Raw genomic sequence first — 18,061 nt, forward strand, 5'->3', positions numbered from 1 at the left:
ACGCTCCAGTCTGGAAAGTTGACTTGTCGCAGCAGTCCACCGCCGCGGACGGGAGGGGCAGGCGCTTGGTCGTTGAAAGAGGGAGCTGTCAGGCTGGCCCGCATCCGGCGCCAACCCCAGGGAAAAGGTCGGAATTCGGTGTCAAGTCCGGTGGCTTTCCGGCTCTTGGTCCTATACCCCACCCCACGTCCCCAGCTCGACAACACACCAGTACACAGGGGGGAAGTGGAGGCCTCAGGATGCACTGGAGAGCTTAGCCTCTTGTCTGTCTCCAGTGAGTTGAAAGGGGCACGGAGAACCCCCAACCAAGGCGGCATGCCAAAGGGCAGCACCACTTCATAGACCTCTCATGAGACTTGACCGGTGCCTACATCTTTCCGGCTGTGTGACTTGAGGTAGGGGCTTCCCCACTATGAGCCTTCGTTCCCCTGTCAGGAGGCTGCATTTCAGAGATGGAATACGGGTGCCTGGAACACAGCTAGTCCAGTTGATGGTGCTGCCCTTCAATTTTGCAGAGAGAAGGGAGGCACCAAAGTCACTCAGGGGCTTCTGGCTGGGTCTGTTAAGTGAATCGTCCAGCATCTGGCTAGTGAGGTGGCTCAGTGGGTAAAGGCGCTTGCCACCAGGCTCACTGGCCCGAGTTCAATCCTGGAGACTAATAATCAAAGGAGAACCAGCTCCTCTGGGTTCTCTGAAATAAATAGTGCAACGCCAGGAAATCTAAAAGGTTAACATCACTGAGAGCCCATGAGCCAGGCCTGTGTAATCAACCCCATCTCCATCAGGAGCAATTGTGACTTCTACTCTGAATCAGGCAGAGGCTACCAGTTAGTTTCCACATCCAGGACGCTGGAGTTTTAGAGCGGCAACTTGTCCACAAGAGCCCCCCCTTATGGTTCAGAGCTGCTGGGGGCAGCTGAGGTTGGTACAGTGCTGGCTGTCACCACATCCGGGGAGCAGGGGCTGGGGAAGGAAGTCTGAGGCTGGAGTGAAAACCCAAACTACCACCTGGGGAAGCTGCAGAGAGCCCGAAGGGATGGGGGGAGGCAAGGCCACGTGGAGCTCACAGTCTGGCCACTTGAGTGTCACTAAAAATCACATACCCACCTGCACCTTCTCCTGACGGGCAGTCCCCAGAAGGACCACTGGCTTGGGACTTGGACTTACAGTCCTTTTTACCCCTTGACCCTTCTGAGGGGCTAGAAGGTGGAGGGTGGGGGGCATGCTGTGCCTGCTGGCTAGAGTCACCTCACTCTCTCTCTGTAGTGTGGACTCGCAGCCCCTCTCCACTTTCTGAGGCCATGAGGATGGCGAGAGGACAAAGGCCTAACCCTACAGGTTGAAGCTGAACAGAGGGGAAGGGGAGGGGCCTCTGCACTGCTATGCGGACCAGGTACCTGCATGTCCTTCACAGAACCTGCCTGTTCTGTCAGTCCAGGAATGGGTATGGGGCAGGAAAGGGGCTTTAGTTCTTATTCTTAGCTCCTGAACAGGCAAGGGGTCTTCATGTAAACTGTTTATTGCCACAGCACAGCATTTCTTCACCAGTTTACTGGCCCCCCGCCCCCGGACATGTTTACTGACAGAAAGGAGGGCTCACAGGGATGTGGTCCTGTGTTCCATTCCCGCCCTTCCACTGGCATGGCACCCAGCTTCACCCCCACCCCACTCCATCACAGAACCCCAATCCATCATATATCCTTCTCCTCAGACTCCACTCAGCCAAGGCAGAGGGAGTGACACCCCCCCCCAAAGGTCCCTTATCCCCTTGACAGATGGCCTGAGGAACCTATCTTACTCCAAAGGGTTTATTGAGACAGTTTTTTCACGTACAAGTTGGGGTCAAAAGGGACGGGTCTTATAAACAGGAACCTGAAGGGGGAACCAAGGGCACAAGGTGGAACCCAAATAAAGAGTGAAATAAATAGAGGCAAAAGTGTGGAGCTGGGACAAGACTGACGGACTATCACACAGTGATAACGTGGGGTGGGCGCCGTTAAAATCCCATTCATTTATACAGATAGACAGCGAGCTAGGGGTCCGGGGCCCACTCCACCCTCTACATCTCAAGGAGGGCCTGTGGCTGGGAGAGTGCCCCAGAGGCGTGGAGGCCCTCCCCAGGAAGGCCTGGCCCCAGAGGCTTGGTTAGTGTTGGAAGCAGGAGGAAGGGACTGAGGTCCAAGAGGACAGCCTGGGGCCCACACAAGAGGGCCACAGGAGACCCCTCTCTCTCAGCACAGCCCTTCATCTGATGGGTGAAGGAGGGGTGGCACTCTAGGGTGGAGCCTGGCACCTTCTATTGTCTTGGAAAAAAACAGATCCCCAAGGACACCCAGCCCTGGCTGTGCCAAACTCAGGAGACAGCTATATCAGGAATTAGGGCTGGGGCATGAGCAGAAACCCCAGAGGCCATCCTCAAGGGGTAATTCCTGGGGAAAGGGCCATTAGCACCACCAGGCTCCAGGAAGATGAAAGAGGCCGAGACTCTGAGCCTCTCAAGGGAGGCTGGGGGCTGCCTGCAGAGACAGAGGGAAGGCAGCTGGTTAGGAGATAGTCCTGCTCTAGCCCCAATCCCTCCCGTCTTCTCAGAGAAGCCTCACTCTCACAGACTGTGGGCTTTAACCCAACTCAAACTGAAAGGCAGTGGGTCACAGAGGAGGGGGTATCTTCTGGGGCAAGGACACTGGGTTTCTGCATTCCTACCTAGAACACAAATGGCCTCTGGTCCTTACCTCAGCCCCACTGGCCTGGCCCCGCTCCCTGCCAGTGTGTAGCCAGGGCGAGGCCAGGAGGGATCATACGAAGACCTTGGCTAGGGCGTCAGCACCAGCACTGGCGATAAGGGCCTTGCTGGGATGGCAGGCCACTGCATGGATGGCCTCCTCATGCTTCTTGCGGTGGGCTGTGATCTCCTGCACACATGTCTTGTTGTCTAGGCTCCATAAGCGCAGAGAGCAGTCATGACCTGCACAGGCGTGGAGCAGAAGAGTCTGTCACCAAGCTTCAGCTCAGATCTGGGTTTTGAATCCTTCACCTGGCCTCATGGAAAGGCCTTGAGAGGGAGTCAGCTTAGCCCTCTTCCTCCCATGGCTCTGCCCTAATGACGGCAGCCCTTCTGTCCCCATCCTGTCAACCACTCTGCTACCCGCCAAGCACATGTAAGGACCGCTGGAGGACCGCTGGAGGACCGCTGCACACGAACAGGCAGCTCTCGGACCGCAGGGTGACTGAGCACCAACAGCTCAAGTGGTACGCTGTGGTTCAGGGGCTGTGAACGGGCCTGGCCAGCCCAAGGCCCTGGGTTCTATCCCCAGCACAGCGGGGAAGAAAGAAAACAGCAGACACTAGCTCTAGGTGATAGGTGAAAAGACATGGCTGCGGGGGGGGGGGGGGGGGGGGGGGGGGGGGGGCTTCCAGGTAGAGGGATGGCCAAGGAGGGGCTGGGGCAAGCAGCCAACGAGGGCTGAGAACTGCAGGGGATTGAGGGTGGAAGTGGAGCCAGCAGACTGCCTGGGTGAGGGTCTTTGCTGGGCGTGAGAGAGCGTGACTAGCCTGAAGCTCCGCTCCTCAAGTTAGCCCAGCTCCAGGGCCTCAGCCCAGAAAGCAGGGCCTCAGATCTGAAGCTTGTCCGTATCAGGGCTGGGTCTGATGCCACTGGGCAGGGAACAGGAGGCCTGGGGTGTAGCTGCTCAGTCAGTACATGGCAACATCAGGCAGAGCGAGCTGGGATCTGCTTACAGCCTCCACCACCACTGCTTGCACATCTGCACACACATCTGCACACACTCACTGCAGCTGACACTGGTCTGAGGGACCTGTCTCCCCATTCTAGAGTAGACAGCTGCTGAGCCTGTATCTGAGAGCAGAGAGGGACCACGTGCTCAAACTCTGAGGGGATCTGGGTCCATCACCTCACACCTGCAACACAAGGACAAATCCCTAGGCAGGGAGGGATACCACGGACCGCCGACGAGAATGAGGCAGAACTTCTAGTACGTTCAAGGGTGGAGCTGCCTGCCAGGGCTGCAGCCCCTTCTGTTTACCTCCAACCCTCCTGGGGAAGGGGCAGCAAGACGGGCCCAACTTACTTCCTGACATCAAGAACACGCCATTGGGGTCCACGGCTAGGCAGGTGACTGCGTCCAGGTGGGCAACCATGGAGTGCACGGATTTGCCTGAGGGAGGGACAGAGAGTGGCTGGCAGTGGCCTCCCTCTGCAGGCCTTGTCGGGGAAGGTGAGGATGCGGCAGTCTGACCGTCCCCCTCCCACTCCCAGAACACGGTGAGGGAGAAAGGCCGGGCCTCACCTGTGCGGTTGTCCAGGAACCGGATGCCCCTATCGTCGTGCGCAGTGATGGTGATGGGCTGACTGGGGTGACTCACCACCTGGTTGATCTGTGGTGGGCCTGCAAGGTAAGTGGGGAGAGGGAGGGACTGAGGAGGGAACAGGACTGGGGCAGCGGGAGGAGGGGCAGGCCACTTCTGCAATTGGGGACACACTACCCAGCCCACTGTGTCAAGCTGGCTGGCCGCCACTGAGCCTTGTTTCCTTCCTGCTTGTGGCCCCTGAGGGCACATGGGCAACATTCTGATCTCACTGATGGCTAGGTCCCCAGAGCTACAGGAGGAACTGGGGTCCTATGGGCGTTCAAACCCTAGTCCCACTGGCCTGCCTGCTCACCACTGCTCCCTCGGGACTCCAACGTGAGGAGGGCGCTGCCAGCTTCCAAGTCATAAAGAACGGTGTCACCAGAACGAAAGGAGGCCACAACATGAGCAGGCTCGGTGCTGGTGAAGGCCACTGAGGTGGGGATCCCGTGTTCTGAGAGCACAGAGAAGAAAAGGCTACCAAGGAGCCAGTCTCGCCCTGTGGCTGGAGGTCCTCTCAGGAGCCACCTGAGCCCTGGGCTCTGCATCCTGCTTTGAGACCGTGGGGTCAACACTCACCTCCAGACATGGGGAAGGTCCAGAGGCAGCTTGGACCACTGCTGCTGGGGTCCCAGATGCGGACGGTGCCATCAGCGGAGCAGGATGCTAGGCGCTGGGAGGTGGGACTGAAAGCCAGACCCCACACAGCGTCCCCATGGCCTTCCAGGACGTGGCTCAGCACGCTTGGGTCTGGGCGGGCCAGGAGGAAACAGGCTGTGAGTGATGCCAGCCCCACCGGATGGCCCAGGGGCTGCCGCTCTGCTGGGACCTGGGTGGCTGCCCACTGCCCATGAGCTCCTCTGGACAGATTCTAGGGCACAGGAAGCAGCTCGACAACTTAGAAGATGAGGCTTCCGAGTTCACTGTCTCCCCAGGGCCAAGGTCAGCAGCTCAGGGCACCAGGGCAGGAGGGGCAGCGTTGTCTCTGATGACTAAGGGTAGCCCGCCCTTTAGCCCCTAGAGTGTCTTTTCTTGCTGGGTTCTCACAGCCTCTGCTGCTCAAAGGACCTTCTGTGGCCTCTCTATCCGTTAAGACTCCACACAGTTCTGGGTCAAGTCCAGCTAACACCTGAAGTATGGCAGTTCACTTAGGACTGACCCTTGACCTTCCCAGATAACTGGTACCTTGACAGTAAATACAACTCTGTACTCTGCCACAACAAATTTAGCACAAGGCCATATTCAAGAGTAAAACAGCTTTGGGAAGGCAGAGGCAGGCAGATCTCTGTGAGTTCAAGGCCAGCCTGGTCTACAAAGCCAGTTCTAGGACAACCAGGGCGACACAGAGAAATCCTGTCTCGAAAAAACCAAAACCAAAACCAACCAACAACAGTAAAAAACAGGACAGAGGTGGGGCTGGAGAAATGGCTCGATGGGTAAGAGCATTTGCTCTATGCCAGGTTTGGTTCCCAACACCCAAATGGTGGCCCACAGCCATCTGTAACACACACAAATACATGTAAGAAGAAGGAAACAGGCATCAATGAGTAGGGCAAGGGCACCGAGAATGAAGGACTCTGGGTACCTCTTCACTTAAAAAAAAATTAGCTACTTAAAAGTTTTAAAAACTTTTACAGCCAAACAATGGAGATGCACGCCTTTAATCCCAGCACTCAGGAGGCAGAGGCAAGAGCATCTCTGAGTTTGAGGCCAGCCTGGTCTACAGAGCAAGTTCCAGGACGGCCAGGACTACACAGAGAAACCCTGTCTTGAAAAACCAAACCAAACAAATGAAACATTTTTATTTAAACAGACCTTGAGTTTCTTTCTTTTTATTTTTAGTGATTTATTATTATTTTATGTGCATTGGTGTTTTGCTTATATGTATGTCTGTACAAGGGTGTCAGATCCCCTGGAACTGGAGTTACAGTTGTGAACTGTCATGTGGGAGCTGGGAATTGAACCCGGGTTCTCTGGAAGAGCAGCCAGCACCCTTAACCACTGAGACATCTCTACAACCCCCCAGAGCTGAAGTTTATTAAAAGATATTCTTTTTGTAGTCCCAGCTGGCCTAGACCTCACACTGTGTAGACCAGGCTGGCCTTGAACTCACTGAGCTCTGCCTGCCTCTGCCTCCAGAGTGCTAGAATTAGAGATGTGCACCACCACACTCAACCTATAAGACATTTTTCTTAAAAAAAAAAAGTATTTAAATATTTTTTTTCATCAACTATATTGTGATCATATTCCTTCCCCAACTCTTCCAAGATTCTCCCACCTCCTTACCCACCCAACTTCATGCTCTTTCTCTCTCAAAAAAGTAAGAGAAACAAAAATCAAAATAGACAAACTAAAGACAGAGGATAAAAAACAAAAATTGCCAAAAATAAACAAAATAAAAAAAAATCAACCCCAACAACATGGAGTCTATTTTGTGTTGTCCAACTATTCCTGGGCATGGGGCCAGCCCTGGAATGTGATGATACACCCAGGGATACTGATCAGAGAGACTGACTCCCTTTCTCAGCAGGAATCAATCGCAAATAGCTTCTTAGTTAGGGATGGGACTTGGTGTCCACTTCTAGTGAAAGACATTTTTGTTTGTTTGTTTCTGAGACAGGGTTTCTCTGTGTAGCCCTGGCTGTCCTGGATCTCACTCTGTAGACCAGGCTGGCCTGGAACTCACAGAGATCCTCCTGCCTCTGCCTCCGGAGTGCTGCCTGGCTCCTCCACTTAACTCTTAAAGGGATCAAAGACAAAGCCTAAACTCTCTGCCATGTGGTGCCATTGATGCCTCCCTCTCGGCTCACTTCTTATGTTTCTAATAAACCCCTCCACTGACCACGGTAAGACCCTGGCTAGTCCCCAAGAACAGAATCCACCAAGCTGCCAAAGCCCACTGTGGCCCTGACTTAGGCTCTCCTGTCTCGGCTCCCCAAAAGGCTAGCTTATGCTGATTCTCAGATGCTGCCCAACCCTCCCCTCACCACCACCCCTCCTGCCCCTCTCCTCTGCCCCACCCACTAATGCTAAATCAGACTGGGAGCGCTGGAGCTGCTTCCCAGGGCTGTGACGTGGGAGGGTGTGGGCAGGGTCTATCCTCACCGTAGCCATCATATGGGTCCATGTTGAGGTCCGGAATCTTCCAGCTGTGGATGCGGGCGTCAGCCCCACCGCTGTAACAGTACTCGCTGTTGCTGCCCACGGTGACTGCCAGCACGGGGCCCCTGCAGGGTACAAGGGCAGGTGATGGAGGGCAGCAGCTACGGCTCAGCGGGCCTGCCTTGCTCACAGGAGCTGGAGGGTTTCTCCTAGCTAATTGTTTGGTGGTTTTTCAACAGGGTCTCTCATGTAGCCCTGGCTGTCCTGGAACTCACTCCGTAGACCAGGTTGGCCTTGAACTCACAGAGATCTGCCTGCCTCTGCCTCCTGGGTGCTGGGGTGAAAGGCATGCACCGTCATACCCAGCTCTCTTGGCTATTTTTAAAAATAGTTTAAATTTATTTGTTGTCACCTATCACAATGTGCACGTGGAGGTCAGAGGACAATTTTCCCACCCTGGGGATCAAACTTAGGTTGAGCAGGTACCTTTATCCACTGAGCCATCTCATCAGCCTCCTTTCCTAGGTATTTTTTAAGGACATCAAAGGGAATTTGGCCTCTATGCTCTGGCAAGGCCACCTGGGAAAGCTGCCTGTCTCCTGTACTTTGCCTTTACTGCTCAGAAGGGCCTCAGTGAAACCACATGGGAATCAACATGGTCCCCGAGTAAGGGGTGTACTGAGGTTCCACTATACAGAGGGCCCAGAATGGAGACTGCTGCTCCAGGTCTCCAGGGCAGCAGGCAGCATTAGCCCATGCTGCTGGGATCCAGGGCTTAGAACAGGCTCAGGCCCTACCTGTGAGCACGGAAAGCATGAATCGGCTCCACGTCTAGGGCAGCATTTCTGTGGGAAAGAGGAACTCCGTCACTGAGACCCCAGGTCCTAGGGCCGCCCCCCTCCAGGGTGGCATCCTTACTTCTTGGCTGTAACTGCCTTCTGCAGGTTCCACAGTTTAAGTGTGCCATCCTCAGAGGCAGTGAGCAGTGCTGACTGGCTATGGTGGAAGGCCAGTGAGCGGATGCCATCGTAGTGTGAGCGGAGAGTAAACTTGGGGTTCCATGTCTTCTTGAAGGCGTCTTTGCTGTCAGACAGCTGGGGATGGGGAGCTGCCTCAGTGTCCTCTTGTATATCCCAGCACTCACACAGACACTGATGCCACCCCATTCAGACTGGAACTGACTGGCCCCAGCCTGCCCGCCCTTCCGCAGGCCAAGAGGAGCCCTTGACACACTCAGCAGGTTTCAGCAGCATGGGAGGGTCTGAAGGGGCCAGCGGAGCCTAACTCTTTGGGGCCTCACAGTTCAGAGGCCCCTCAGAGAGACAGACAGGTCCTAAATACACAGAACCAGGAACTCTGAGCATGAGGAGGGGACACCAAGGCAGCCTACCCTCCTCTAGAGACCAAGAGGCTCTTGTGAGGTAGGGACAGATAAGCAGGACTTAACCAGCACCAAGCAAGGAGAAAGGGACTGAAGAAAGAGGCTGTGTGTTAAAGGCCCTGGGCAGGAGGCAGCAAGGCCGGGACACACAACATTCAGAATCGTGCCACACAAAAGGAAGCCAGAAAGGTCAATCGCAGGCAGAACAGTGGGTCCCACTCAGAAACATGCACTCTGTTCATCCTGAGCAAAAGCCCCAGACAAACAATGCTGCAGAGCAGTGGGATGACAGCTGGTCTTGGCCTCGCTAAGGAGGCTGGGATTGGGGGAGGTCAGAGTAACTGCAGACAGGTCCCCAAGCTACAGAGCCCTAGGGAACAAGCCCTGACTGTAGTTTTGACAGGCCCCTGACAGGGAAGGCTGGGAAGCAGAGCCATCAGGCCCCAGGACACATGCTGTGGGAACACGTGTCCTACAAGGTGAAGCTGCTCACTGCGAGAGACAGCCAGGTTTGGGAGACACCAAGAGCTGTCAGGAAGCCTTAGTGCCTTCAGATCCCCTTCACCTGGGCTCAGCTGGCATTTCTATCACGATTCTTAGGAACTGGAGGATCTGTGCTCAGGTGGGTTCCCCACTCCCTGAAGACCCATGGGGCAGGTTGAGGAACCCTGCAGTACACTCCCAATAGACCCTGCCTAGCCTCACTTCTGCATTCTACACTAGCCTCCAACCTTACTGGGGTCAGTAACCTGATCATCATCTGCCCTGGAAAAATGCATCCAAACCCACCCCAGAAAGTCCCAGTGACCGATCCAAGGTGCACAGCACAGAATGCCAGCCACGAGGCCCCTTCATTCCAGCCCCTATTCCACTCACAATAGAGGCCTTGAGTGGGGGAAGCATGGCTGGCAATAATCTCCCCACATCCCCAAAGAAGGCATGGGATGAAGAAACTCCTGTGCTTTTCAGAGCCTGCACCACACTGAGGTGTTTGCCGGGCACCCTTCTCTAAGGCATGGTGTGTTAAAGCCTCTTGCTGGGGCTATGGAATGACTTCTCACTGTCCTCACATGAAAGGGACAGAACCCAGACCTGCAACATGGTCAGAGCTGAGCTAAGAACTGATGGGGCACCCCAAGAACTTACATCACAGCTGAGGTCGTTGTCATTGGTGACGGTGAGATCTGCCAAGTCCCCCAGGCTCACCTCCCCGCCCCCGATAGTGTCCATGATGAAGACGTCTGAGGAGAAGCCAAAGGAACCTGGTAGGGGGGGAGGGGTGGGTGGGGCAGACAGGGCCAGGGAGAGAGAGAGATAGGCAGAGAGAGGCAGAAAGGATGAGGAGCAAGGAAGAGAGGCAGGAAGACAGGATCAAGAATTGCAGCTGGAAAGGAAGACAGGGACGACAGACAGACAGGGGAGGACAGACAAAAAGAGAGGGAAACAGACAGACAGACGACCTTTTGGGACAGGGAGCTGCAGACTGGAGACTGGGCCTTACCTCTGAGGACACAGAAATCCCGGACTTATCTCTGCAGCCCCCCCCTCTGTCATGGACCCCGAGGTACTGGAATATGGGGCTGGAGATTACCTTCATGAGGCCGGGGCTGGGGTGTGCCAGGAGGTGGGACAGTCACTTTGGGGGGCAGCCCATCCACATCCCGGAGGTCAGCAAGAATTCCCTGGAGTTTGACTCGACGGCTTTCTGCATGGGTGAGGCATGAGCAAGAATGGCCCACAGCTCTACCCAGTCTCTCATGGAAGCCCACCCCACTGCGGCTGGCCTCTTCCTGCAATAGTGGAAGCTGTAAAGCTCTGACCCCAGGGAGAGACAGGCTGAGGAAGCAGACTGGCAGGGACCCAGTGAGAGGTGGCAGGCAAATCCCGGTTCTACCCTAGGCCCAGGGGACCCCAAGGCCCTTTTGGCCAGGAGTCACAGACAGGAAGACACCCTCAGTTTTCATCCTGCCCTCTGCTTGAGTTGGGCAGGCACTGGACACTTGCTGTGAGGACTGGAGCTTGACTTCTGCAGAGCCACTTGAATACAGTGTGCAGGGACTTTCCAGGGAAGGGTAAGGGCCTGGACCTGGCTTGGGCTTGGGCTATCCTTGAGCCACCTCAGGAAGTACATCCGCCTAGGAATGTACAGAGCCCCGGACAGGAAGCAGCTGAAGCATGGAGGGTCAGAGCCTATCTTAGCCAGGCCTGTCAGTCAGTCAGCAACTCACCCAGCTCATGGGGGTTCCCCTCTGCAGCACAACGTCGAGGATCTGGAGACCCCTCTCCATCTTCTCCTGAGCCCAGGAAATCAAACTCATTGATGGCATCTTCTGAGTCATCTTCCTCATCCTCATCCTCCATTTCAGGAACCAGGGCCTTGGAAGGGAGCTAGGGTGGGGAAAGGGCTGGAGTTCAGAGATCAAACCCAGCCGCTTCCCAGGAAAGACAAGCCCTCAGCTCATTTCCCACAGACTAGATCTGGAGACTGCGGTGGGCCCTCCTCTACCACAGCACTGGGCACTCTCATCCCCCCTTACAGCTTTGCTGGGCCCCTCCCTAACACATGGCTCTCAGGAAGTCATACGATACAAGCCCTGGGGGTATACAAAGACACACAGGGGAAATGATCAGAACCCTCTACATCCACTCTGGGCATAAAGCTAACTGTGACAACACACACTTGTCACTCAGCTGTGTGCTTGAGCAAGAACTAGAGATTCACGGAAGGAGCTTACAGACATGGCTTCATTCTACCTCACAGCGCTGTGAACAGTGACCCAAACTACTACCCTTCTTCCCATCCTATAGGTGTGGGAACCAGCTAGACAGAATGAAGCCAATTGCTCCAGGTCCCCAAATTCAAACTGGACTCCAAAATGGGCAGCACCAACAGACTGTAGTGCCCCAGAACACAGCTGACTCCCCAATGCGGTCATCCGGAGTGCCTGAATCTAGAAATAACATCTTTCAGGTATCCACACAAGTGAGCCCACATGGCATGGGGACAAGAACAGTGAATGCACAGGCCTCTCGGTATACAACAGTCAGAGGGAAGATGGGGGTGATGGCTCATGCCTGAACTAGTGCTCAGGAGGCTGAGCCTCAATTACCGTGTGAAACTGTCTCAAAAGCCAACAAATGGGCTGGGATGAAGCTCCGAGACAGAGTGCTTGCCCGGCATGTGTGAAGCTCTAAGTTTGAGCATCACTACCACAGAACACAAAAGCAAAATAAAGCGAAGAATCATTTCTGCTGTGAGGCGCTAAGAGGGCCAATTCCCAGAGGAAGCATCATCCAGACTCAGAAGAAAAGTCCTGAGAGGCTGGGAGGACCGTTCAGTTGACTGCTTGTCTAACAAGCATCAGGTCAATCCCCTCAACCAGGTAAAAAGGGAGGTATGCAGTATGTCCTTGCAGCAGCGCGAGAAGAGGGAGGCAGCACTTCTGAGGCTTGCCAATCAGCCAGCCTAGAGGCTTATCAGCAAGTCCAGGCCCAGAGAGAAACCTGTCTCAATAGCACAAGGTAAGCCAGACATGGTGGTGCAAGCCTTTAATCACAGCACTCACAGCACTTGGGAGGCTGAAGCAGGGGGAATATCTGTAAGTTCTAGGCCATCCTGGTCTACACATCAAGCTCCAGGACAGCCAGGACCACACAGGGAAACTCTGTGTCAAAAACACAAAACAAAGTGTGATGGCTGTTCTTGGCTGTCAACTGACTGCATCTGGAATTAACGAAAACCCAAATGGATGGGCACACCGGGAAGGGGTTTTCTTAATTAAATCATCTGAAGTGGGAAGATCCACTTAGAATCCACATCTTTTGAGGTGGGAAGATCCACCTTTAAATCTAGGCCACACCTGCTGGCACCTATAACAAACACGAACATGGAAGAAGAAACTTCCTCTCTGCCTGTCTGCCCTCACTAGCAAGTCCATTCCTTCACTGGCATCAGAGCCTACTTCTAATTCTGGCGTATACTGAAGACCAGCTGAGACACCCAGCCTCGTGGACAGAGAAACTACCGGATCCTGGTTTGTTTTTGTTTTTGTTTTTGTTTTTTTTTTTTAGTTTCTCAAGAGAGGGTTTCTCTGTGTAACCACTGTTGCTGTCCTGGAATTTGATCATGTAGACCAGGCCTTGAACTCACAGAGATCCGCCTGCCTCTGCCTCCTGAGAGCTGGGATTAAAGGCGTGCACCACCACCCCATACCCCTGGTACTACTGGATTCTTGAACCTTCCATTGGTAGATAGTCATTGTTGGACAGGCTGGACCACTGCCTGTAAGTCATTCTAATAAATCTTTCTTTCTATCTAGCTATCTACAGATTTATATATATCTAGCTGGCTATAGATTTATTCTATCAGTTCCGTTCCTCTAGAGAACTCTAACTAATACACAAAAAATAAAGTAAAACACCAAAAATGAAAACAAACAAACCCAAGAAACCATAAGGTAGATAGCTCTTGAGGAAGCAAAACTTTGGCCTCCACGTGAAGTAGCACCTGCATACATATTCATTCTCTCTCTCTCCCTCCCTCCTTCCCCCCCCATACACATACAAAAGAAAAAACAGCGGTGTGTGTGTGTGTGTGTGTGTGTGCACGCGTGTGTGCGTGCATAGTGGCCAGCCTGGTCTACACAGTGAGATTCAGGACAGGCACCAACACTACACAGAGAAACCCTGTCTCAAAAAATCAAAAAAAAAAAAAAAAAAAAAAAAAAGACAATCCCGAGTGGGGGTGGGGAGGAACAGAAGATTCCAGCATCTGAACCAAGGAACCAGGAAGCCAAGTTAGAGTGCCCACATCAAAGACACCCTTTAGCATTCTGCCTCCTTCAGAGTTCCAGGTCTGTCATTTTGCTCCCATCAGAAGCCCATCTGGACAAGACCCTGTGCTAAGTCATGCTAGGGACCCCAGGGACAGAGTGGAAGTCAAGCCCCTCCTCCCACCACCACCTCAAAGGTTTGTCAGGGTCCAGAGAAGGAAACCCAGGGCACGACAGAGAAGGTGTGCCTGGACTGAGTGGGAGAGAGCCACATCTGGGAAAGTGGGGTTCAGGGAAAGCTCAGGCCTTTCCCACAGCTGGTATTTCTGTCTCCACCTCAGCACATCCTGCAGGTGGCCATCTACAAAGCTACCAGTGCCCCACTGTGGTCTTGTCCCATGACCTGCTCAGAGCTGGGCTGGTGCTTAATGGGCAACTAAAGCCACACCACAACCAAGGACAGAATCCTGGAAACAGCACAGGACCATGGAGGTAGGACCATGCTGGGTGCTGGGAGCCAGATGGGAGGCCATGCTGATGAGGTCAGTGTCCACAAGCAAGGGTCCTGACCACACTAGCAGACTGGAACCCCCCAGTTCATACTGACTCCCCAGACCTCACCCAGGCCTAGGCCCAGGCACATTTACTCCCTTCACAAATCTTTGCCAAGAGCCTGTGCTTCACACCCTTTTCAGGACATGAGGACAGAAAGCAAGAGTCACAGGTCAAAACAGTCAACTCAGGGTGGGGGGCAGGCTAGCTGAAGGGAAGCAACCCCACACGGGTCAGGGAAGGCCCAGGGCAGAGGCCAGGCAGCAGTGACGAAGACTCACTCTCACACGCTGCTTCTTGTGCTGAACGCTGTCTAGCTCATCGTCCTCATCGCTGTCCTCGTCCTCGCAGTTCTGCAGGAAGGGGATCTGCTCCAGGACCGAGCCACCCAGGCGCTCCTTGCCATCTTTGCCAGCTGCATTTCTGCCGAGACAGGGAAAGAGACGGAGGGACGTCAGTTCCGCCAGGTGACAAGGGGAAAGAGAGGGAGACAGCCCAGACACAGCTAAGCTCCTGAGCCCCAAGGAGCCTTGGCTTTGAGCATGCACAACCTCTTATTCGGCCTCTGCCGTGTACCATCATCCCTGGGACCCTTGTACAGGCCTATGGCTGTGCCTCCCACCCCCTGAATTCCAACTGTGGTGACAGATACCCCTGAATATGTCTGCGCCAAGTCAGATATGAGCGAGGTAAGAAGACTTCGCCGCCCAGCGCCCTGCCCTCATCAGCCTGAGCAGTGGCCACTCTGTGACACTCAGTCACCTCCAACTCTTCACTGTCAATAGGTCCCATCACATAGGCGGCATCCCTCTGCTGCTGCTGTTCTCCTGGCTCCCATACCAAGTGCAGCGGCACAGACTCACCCAGAGCCTCCTTCCCTTCCTTACAGACACCCACCCTCCTTCCTGCTGTCCACTGTCACACAGAGCTGTCAACTGCCAGGACCCAGTCACTACTTTCCTTGGAGATCAATACAGAGCATCCTCTCTGGCCATCCCGGAACACTCTCCTTTGAGGACTTCCTCCTTCAGCTCTCCTGGCCAATCTCTAGACCCAGGAGCCCTCAGGGTCCACAGCTGGATCCCTCCCCAAACATCAGTGCGCTGTAAACTGGAGAGATGTCCAGGGCTCCAAGCTACACGTGGCCTCTTGACGTGGGACATACAAGAACCTTACCTCAACACAGCTGTACAACTGCATCACCTCCTGCCGTTCCCCCCCAAATTCCTGACTTCCAAAGGTGTCAATCCATTCCTCAGACTTTCTTCCCTCTCTCTCCCCCTAAGTCCTCTACAAGAGCCCATTTCTTACCTGTCCATTGCTCAGGTCCATCAGCCCTGGCCTGGACCCCACAGTAAGCGCCCCCCGCCAGCCTCCCTGCTTCCGCAATCTCTCCTCGAAGCAGACTAAGATGTCAGATGATATACCTCTGCTGAAACCACTGGCTTCCCACAGCCCTGTGGCTAAGCATCCACTGTTTATCGTGGCCTGGGAGGCAGTCCGTGAGCTGCCTCCTGAGATCTGGCCTCACCACAGACCACAGGCCACAAGGCTCACGTGTTGACTGCAGCAGCCATGCCACACAGGTCTCCTGCTTGCTTCCCACACATACCAAGCCCTTTCTGTCTCAGGATCCAGTCCTCAGCACTTCCCGTGCCTAGAGAGCACTCTTTCCTGCTACTCTCTGTCCAAATGCTACCCCCACAAAGAGGTCCTCCCTCTCAGCCACCAAGAGGGGCACTACTTCTGTTACTTTTTTTTTCCTGGCCAGGCTGGTCTCCAACCCCTAGGCTCAAGCAATCTCCTGCTCTGCCTCCTGAGTAGCTGGGACCACAGGGATGTGCCACAGTACCTGGCAATCTCCTGTCACTCTCTTCACACTCTTCATAGCACTTAGCATCACCTAATGATGACGTTACTGCTTCTGATGAATACCAACTACTGATGGGAAGATGAACAAAATGAGCCCCCTAAGACAAGGGTAGAGGCCTCACACGTTTCCCTCTGCAACCAAACCACCCAAGGTCTATCCTCAGCTAGGAAAAGAGGCCATGCAACAACCTAAAGGGGAAGCCCAGCTGTGGTGGAGCCCCAACACAATCTAGAAGGGCTTACTGCCCAGTCTTCCTCGGAGGGAGGAAGAACAGCACTCCTGCTCAGGGGCTCACCTCTTGATCTGTTCCTCGATCTGTTTTACCAGCAGAGACTCGCCACCACTAAGTCCCCCAGGGCCTGGTGAAGCCCTGGGAGCCCCCTCGATAGGCTCAGTGGCCCCGTTGAGCTCCATTGAACGGCCCAGAAGGGAACGCACACGCTTGGACCGCATGTCCAGGATGGTATCTGTGTAGCCCACCTCTTCCAGGTACCTGTGGGAGCAGAGCCAGTTCAGGTAACACATGAATTGAGCTACTCTGGCTGCTGGGGCCACGAAAAACCCAGCAGCCTTCTGAGGGGCCACCAAAGAGCAGGTGGCAATTTTCAGAAGCAATCCCTGAGCAGCAGCTTGGCTTCTAATACTTCTCAATGGAAGCCCTGGTCCCCATGCACGCTGCTATGGCACAGTGTCCCCGACATGAAGGGGAGAGCCCACGTGCAGGAAAAGCCAGATGTCCACTGATGGACGCTAGGCAGAGGGTGACGAAGGCAGAGTACCACAGAGATGGCTATGATCAGCAGCACAGCGAACATGGTACATGTTCCATGTTCCACGTGATTCCAGGTTTTATAAAAATGGAAAAAAAGAGTGTGAAGGTGTGTGTATGCTTTCATCACACACAGACACACACTTGTGCTCGCCTCCCGGATGCCTAGAAGACAGACATAAACTGAGCAACAGTGACCTCTGCAGGGGAGGCTCCAGGACACAAGAGTACACTTTTTTTCTGCAGTACTGGGGATGGACCCCAGGGCCTTGAGCATGCGAGGCAAGCGCTCTACCGCTGCGCTACATCCGCAGGCCGCAAGAGAGCGCTGCAGATCGTTCTACTTACTTCTACACCTGAGCATTTATTACTTCTGCAACTTAAAAAACTGAAGCCAGCTGAGACTGGCCTAAAGGAAAAAGAAAAAGAAGAAGAGAAAAAGATCAAAAAGTCAATCATGGGTGTCTGCGGCTTCCAAAGTTAAGGGACAATACTGCCTTGCTGCTCTGCTAGAGGCCCCTTTGGGTGCCTGTGCCCTCCTTTGCTTGTCTCGTCTCTGATAAGTCCCGGGGGAGGGGGACAAGAGAAGTAGAAAAGCCTGGCAATCTGGAAGGTGGGCTCTAGAGGAGACTGTAGGCGCTCCGTGGATTTCTCAAGTGGTCTCTGCACCAGTGAGAGACAGGCACTGTGCCTGGCTCTCATTCTGTTTGTTTCACAGCCCTCTGGGGTTGTTCGTGCCCACTGAAGCTAGCAGTGGTTTGCAGAGACTGAGCTGAAGACAGCCGAGGTCAGCATCCTGAGGTCTGTCACGAGTCCTAAGACTGAAACACCTCATGATGGATTGGCTCTCAAGATCTTTGGCTTTCCAGAAGAGTGCCTATTACATGGTGGTGATTTTTATGGTGCTGGGGATGGACTCCAGGGCCTGGTTCAACACTTAAACCACACTCCACCCATGAAATTCTTAACCTTATGTAACCTAGCTAATTTATATGGAGGATTTGATAATACTTAGTCAAAGCATTACAAAGCCTAAGCGCAGTAAAAGGCGAGCCCTGGATCTTAACAGAGCACAGAGCACACTATTCGTGACCCAGGGCACCTCTCTAAGTGTTGAGGCTGATAGCAGAGATGCCAACATGTACAGACAGGGTCACATTTCCTCAGAAATGGGCTTCTTTACTTCTCAGGTATTCTAAACTGCTACAATCTTTAAAGTAACACAAATCCTGATTTGGCTGGGG

At 54.0% G+C, this 18,061-nt stretch overlaps 1 protein-coding gene across 3 annotated transcripts in view; it reads right to left on the minus strand.

Annotated features, from left to right (window-relative positions):
• Positions 1-1,794: 1,794 nt before the first annotated feature.
• Strn4 (striatin 4) overlaps positions 1,795-18,061 on the minus strand; it is a 29,372-nt gene continuing 13,105 nt past the window's right edge. For 2 of the 3 annotated variants that reach the window (XM_059281175.1, XM_059281157.1), the window contains exons 5-18: positions 16,344-16,541; positions 14,457-14,598; positions 11,080-11,239; positions 10,443-10,556; positions 9,998-10,113; positions 8,389-8,564; positions 8,268-8,315; positions 7,474-7,595; positions 4,948-5,118; positions 4,682-4,822; positions 4,308-4,406; positions 4,089-4,175; positions 2,733-2,965; positions 1,795-2,516 (exon numbers count right to left, since the gene is read on the minus strand). In XM_059281175.1, coding sequence (XP_059137158.1) covers positions 2,796-2,965; positions 4,089-4,175; positions 4,308-4,406; positions 4,682-4,822; positions 4,948-5,118; positions 7,474-7,595; positions 8,268-8,315; positions 8,389-8,564; positions 9,998-10,113; positions 10,443-10,556; positions 11,080-11,239; positions 14,457-14,598; positions 16,344-16,541 — 1,744 coding nt within the window. In that variant the 3' untranslated portion in view covers positions 1,795-2,516; positions 2,733-2,795. The remainder of the gene's footprint in view (positions 2,517-2,732; positions 2,966-4,088; positions 4,176-4,307; positions 4,407-4,681; positions 4,823-4,947; positions 5,119-7,473; positions 7,596-8,267; positions 8,316-8,388; positions 8,565-9,997; positions 10,114-10,442; positions 10,557-11,079; positions 11,240-14,456; positions 14,599-16,343; positions 16,542-18,061) is intronic. The other variant, XM_059281165.1, reaches the window with a different exon arrangement.

This window comes from Peromyscus eremicus, chromosome 1 (genome assembly GCF_949786415.1).
Source record: "Peromyscus eremicus chromosome 1, PerEre_H2_v1, whole genome shotgun sequence".
In the NCBI taxonomy this organism is placed as follows: domain Eukaryota; kingdom Metazoa; phylum Chordata; class Mammalia; order Rodentia; family Cricetidae; genus Peromyscus; species Peromyscus eremicus.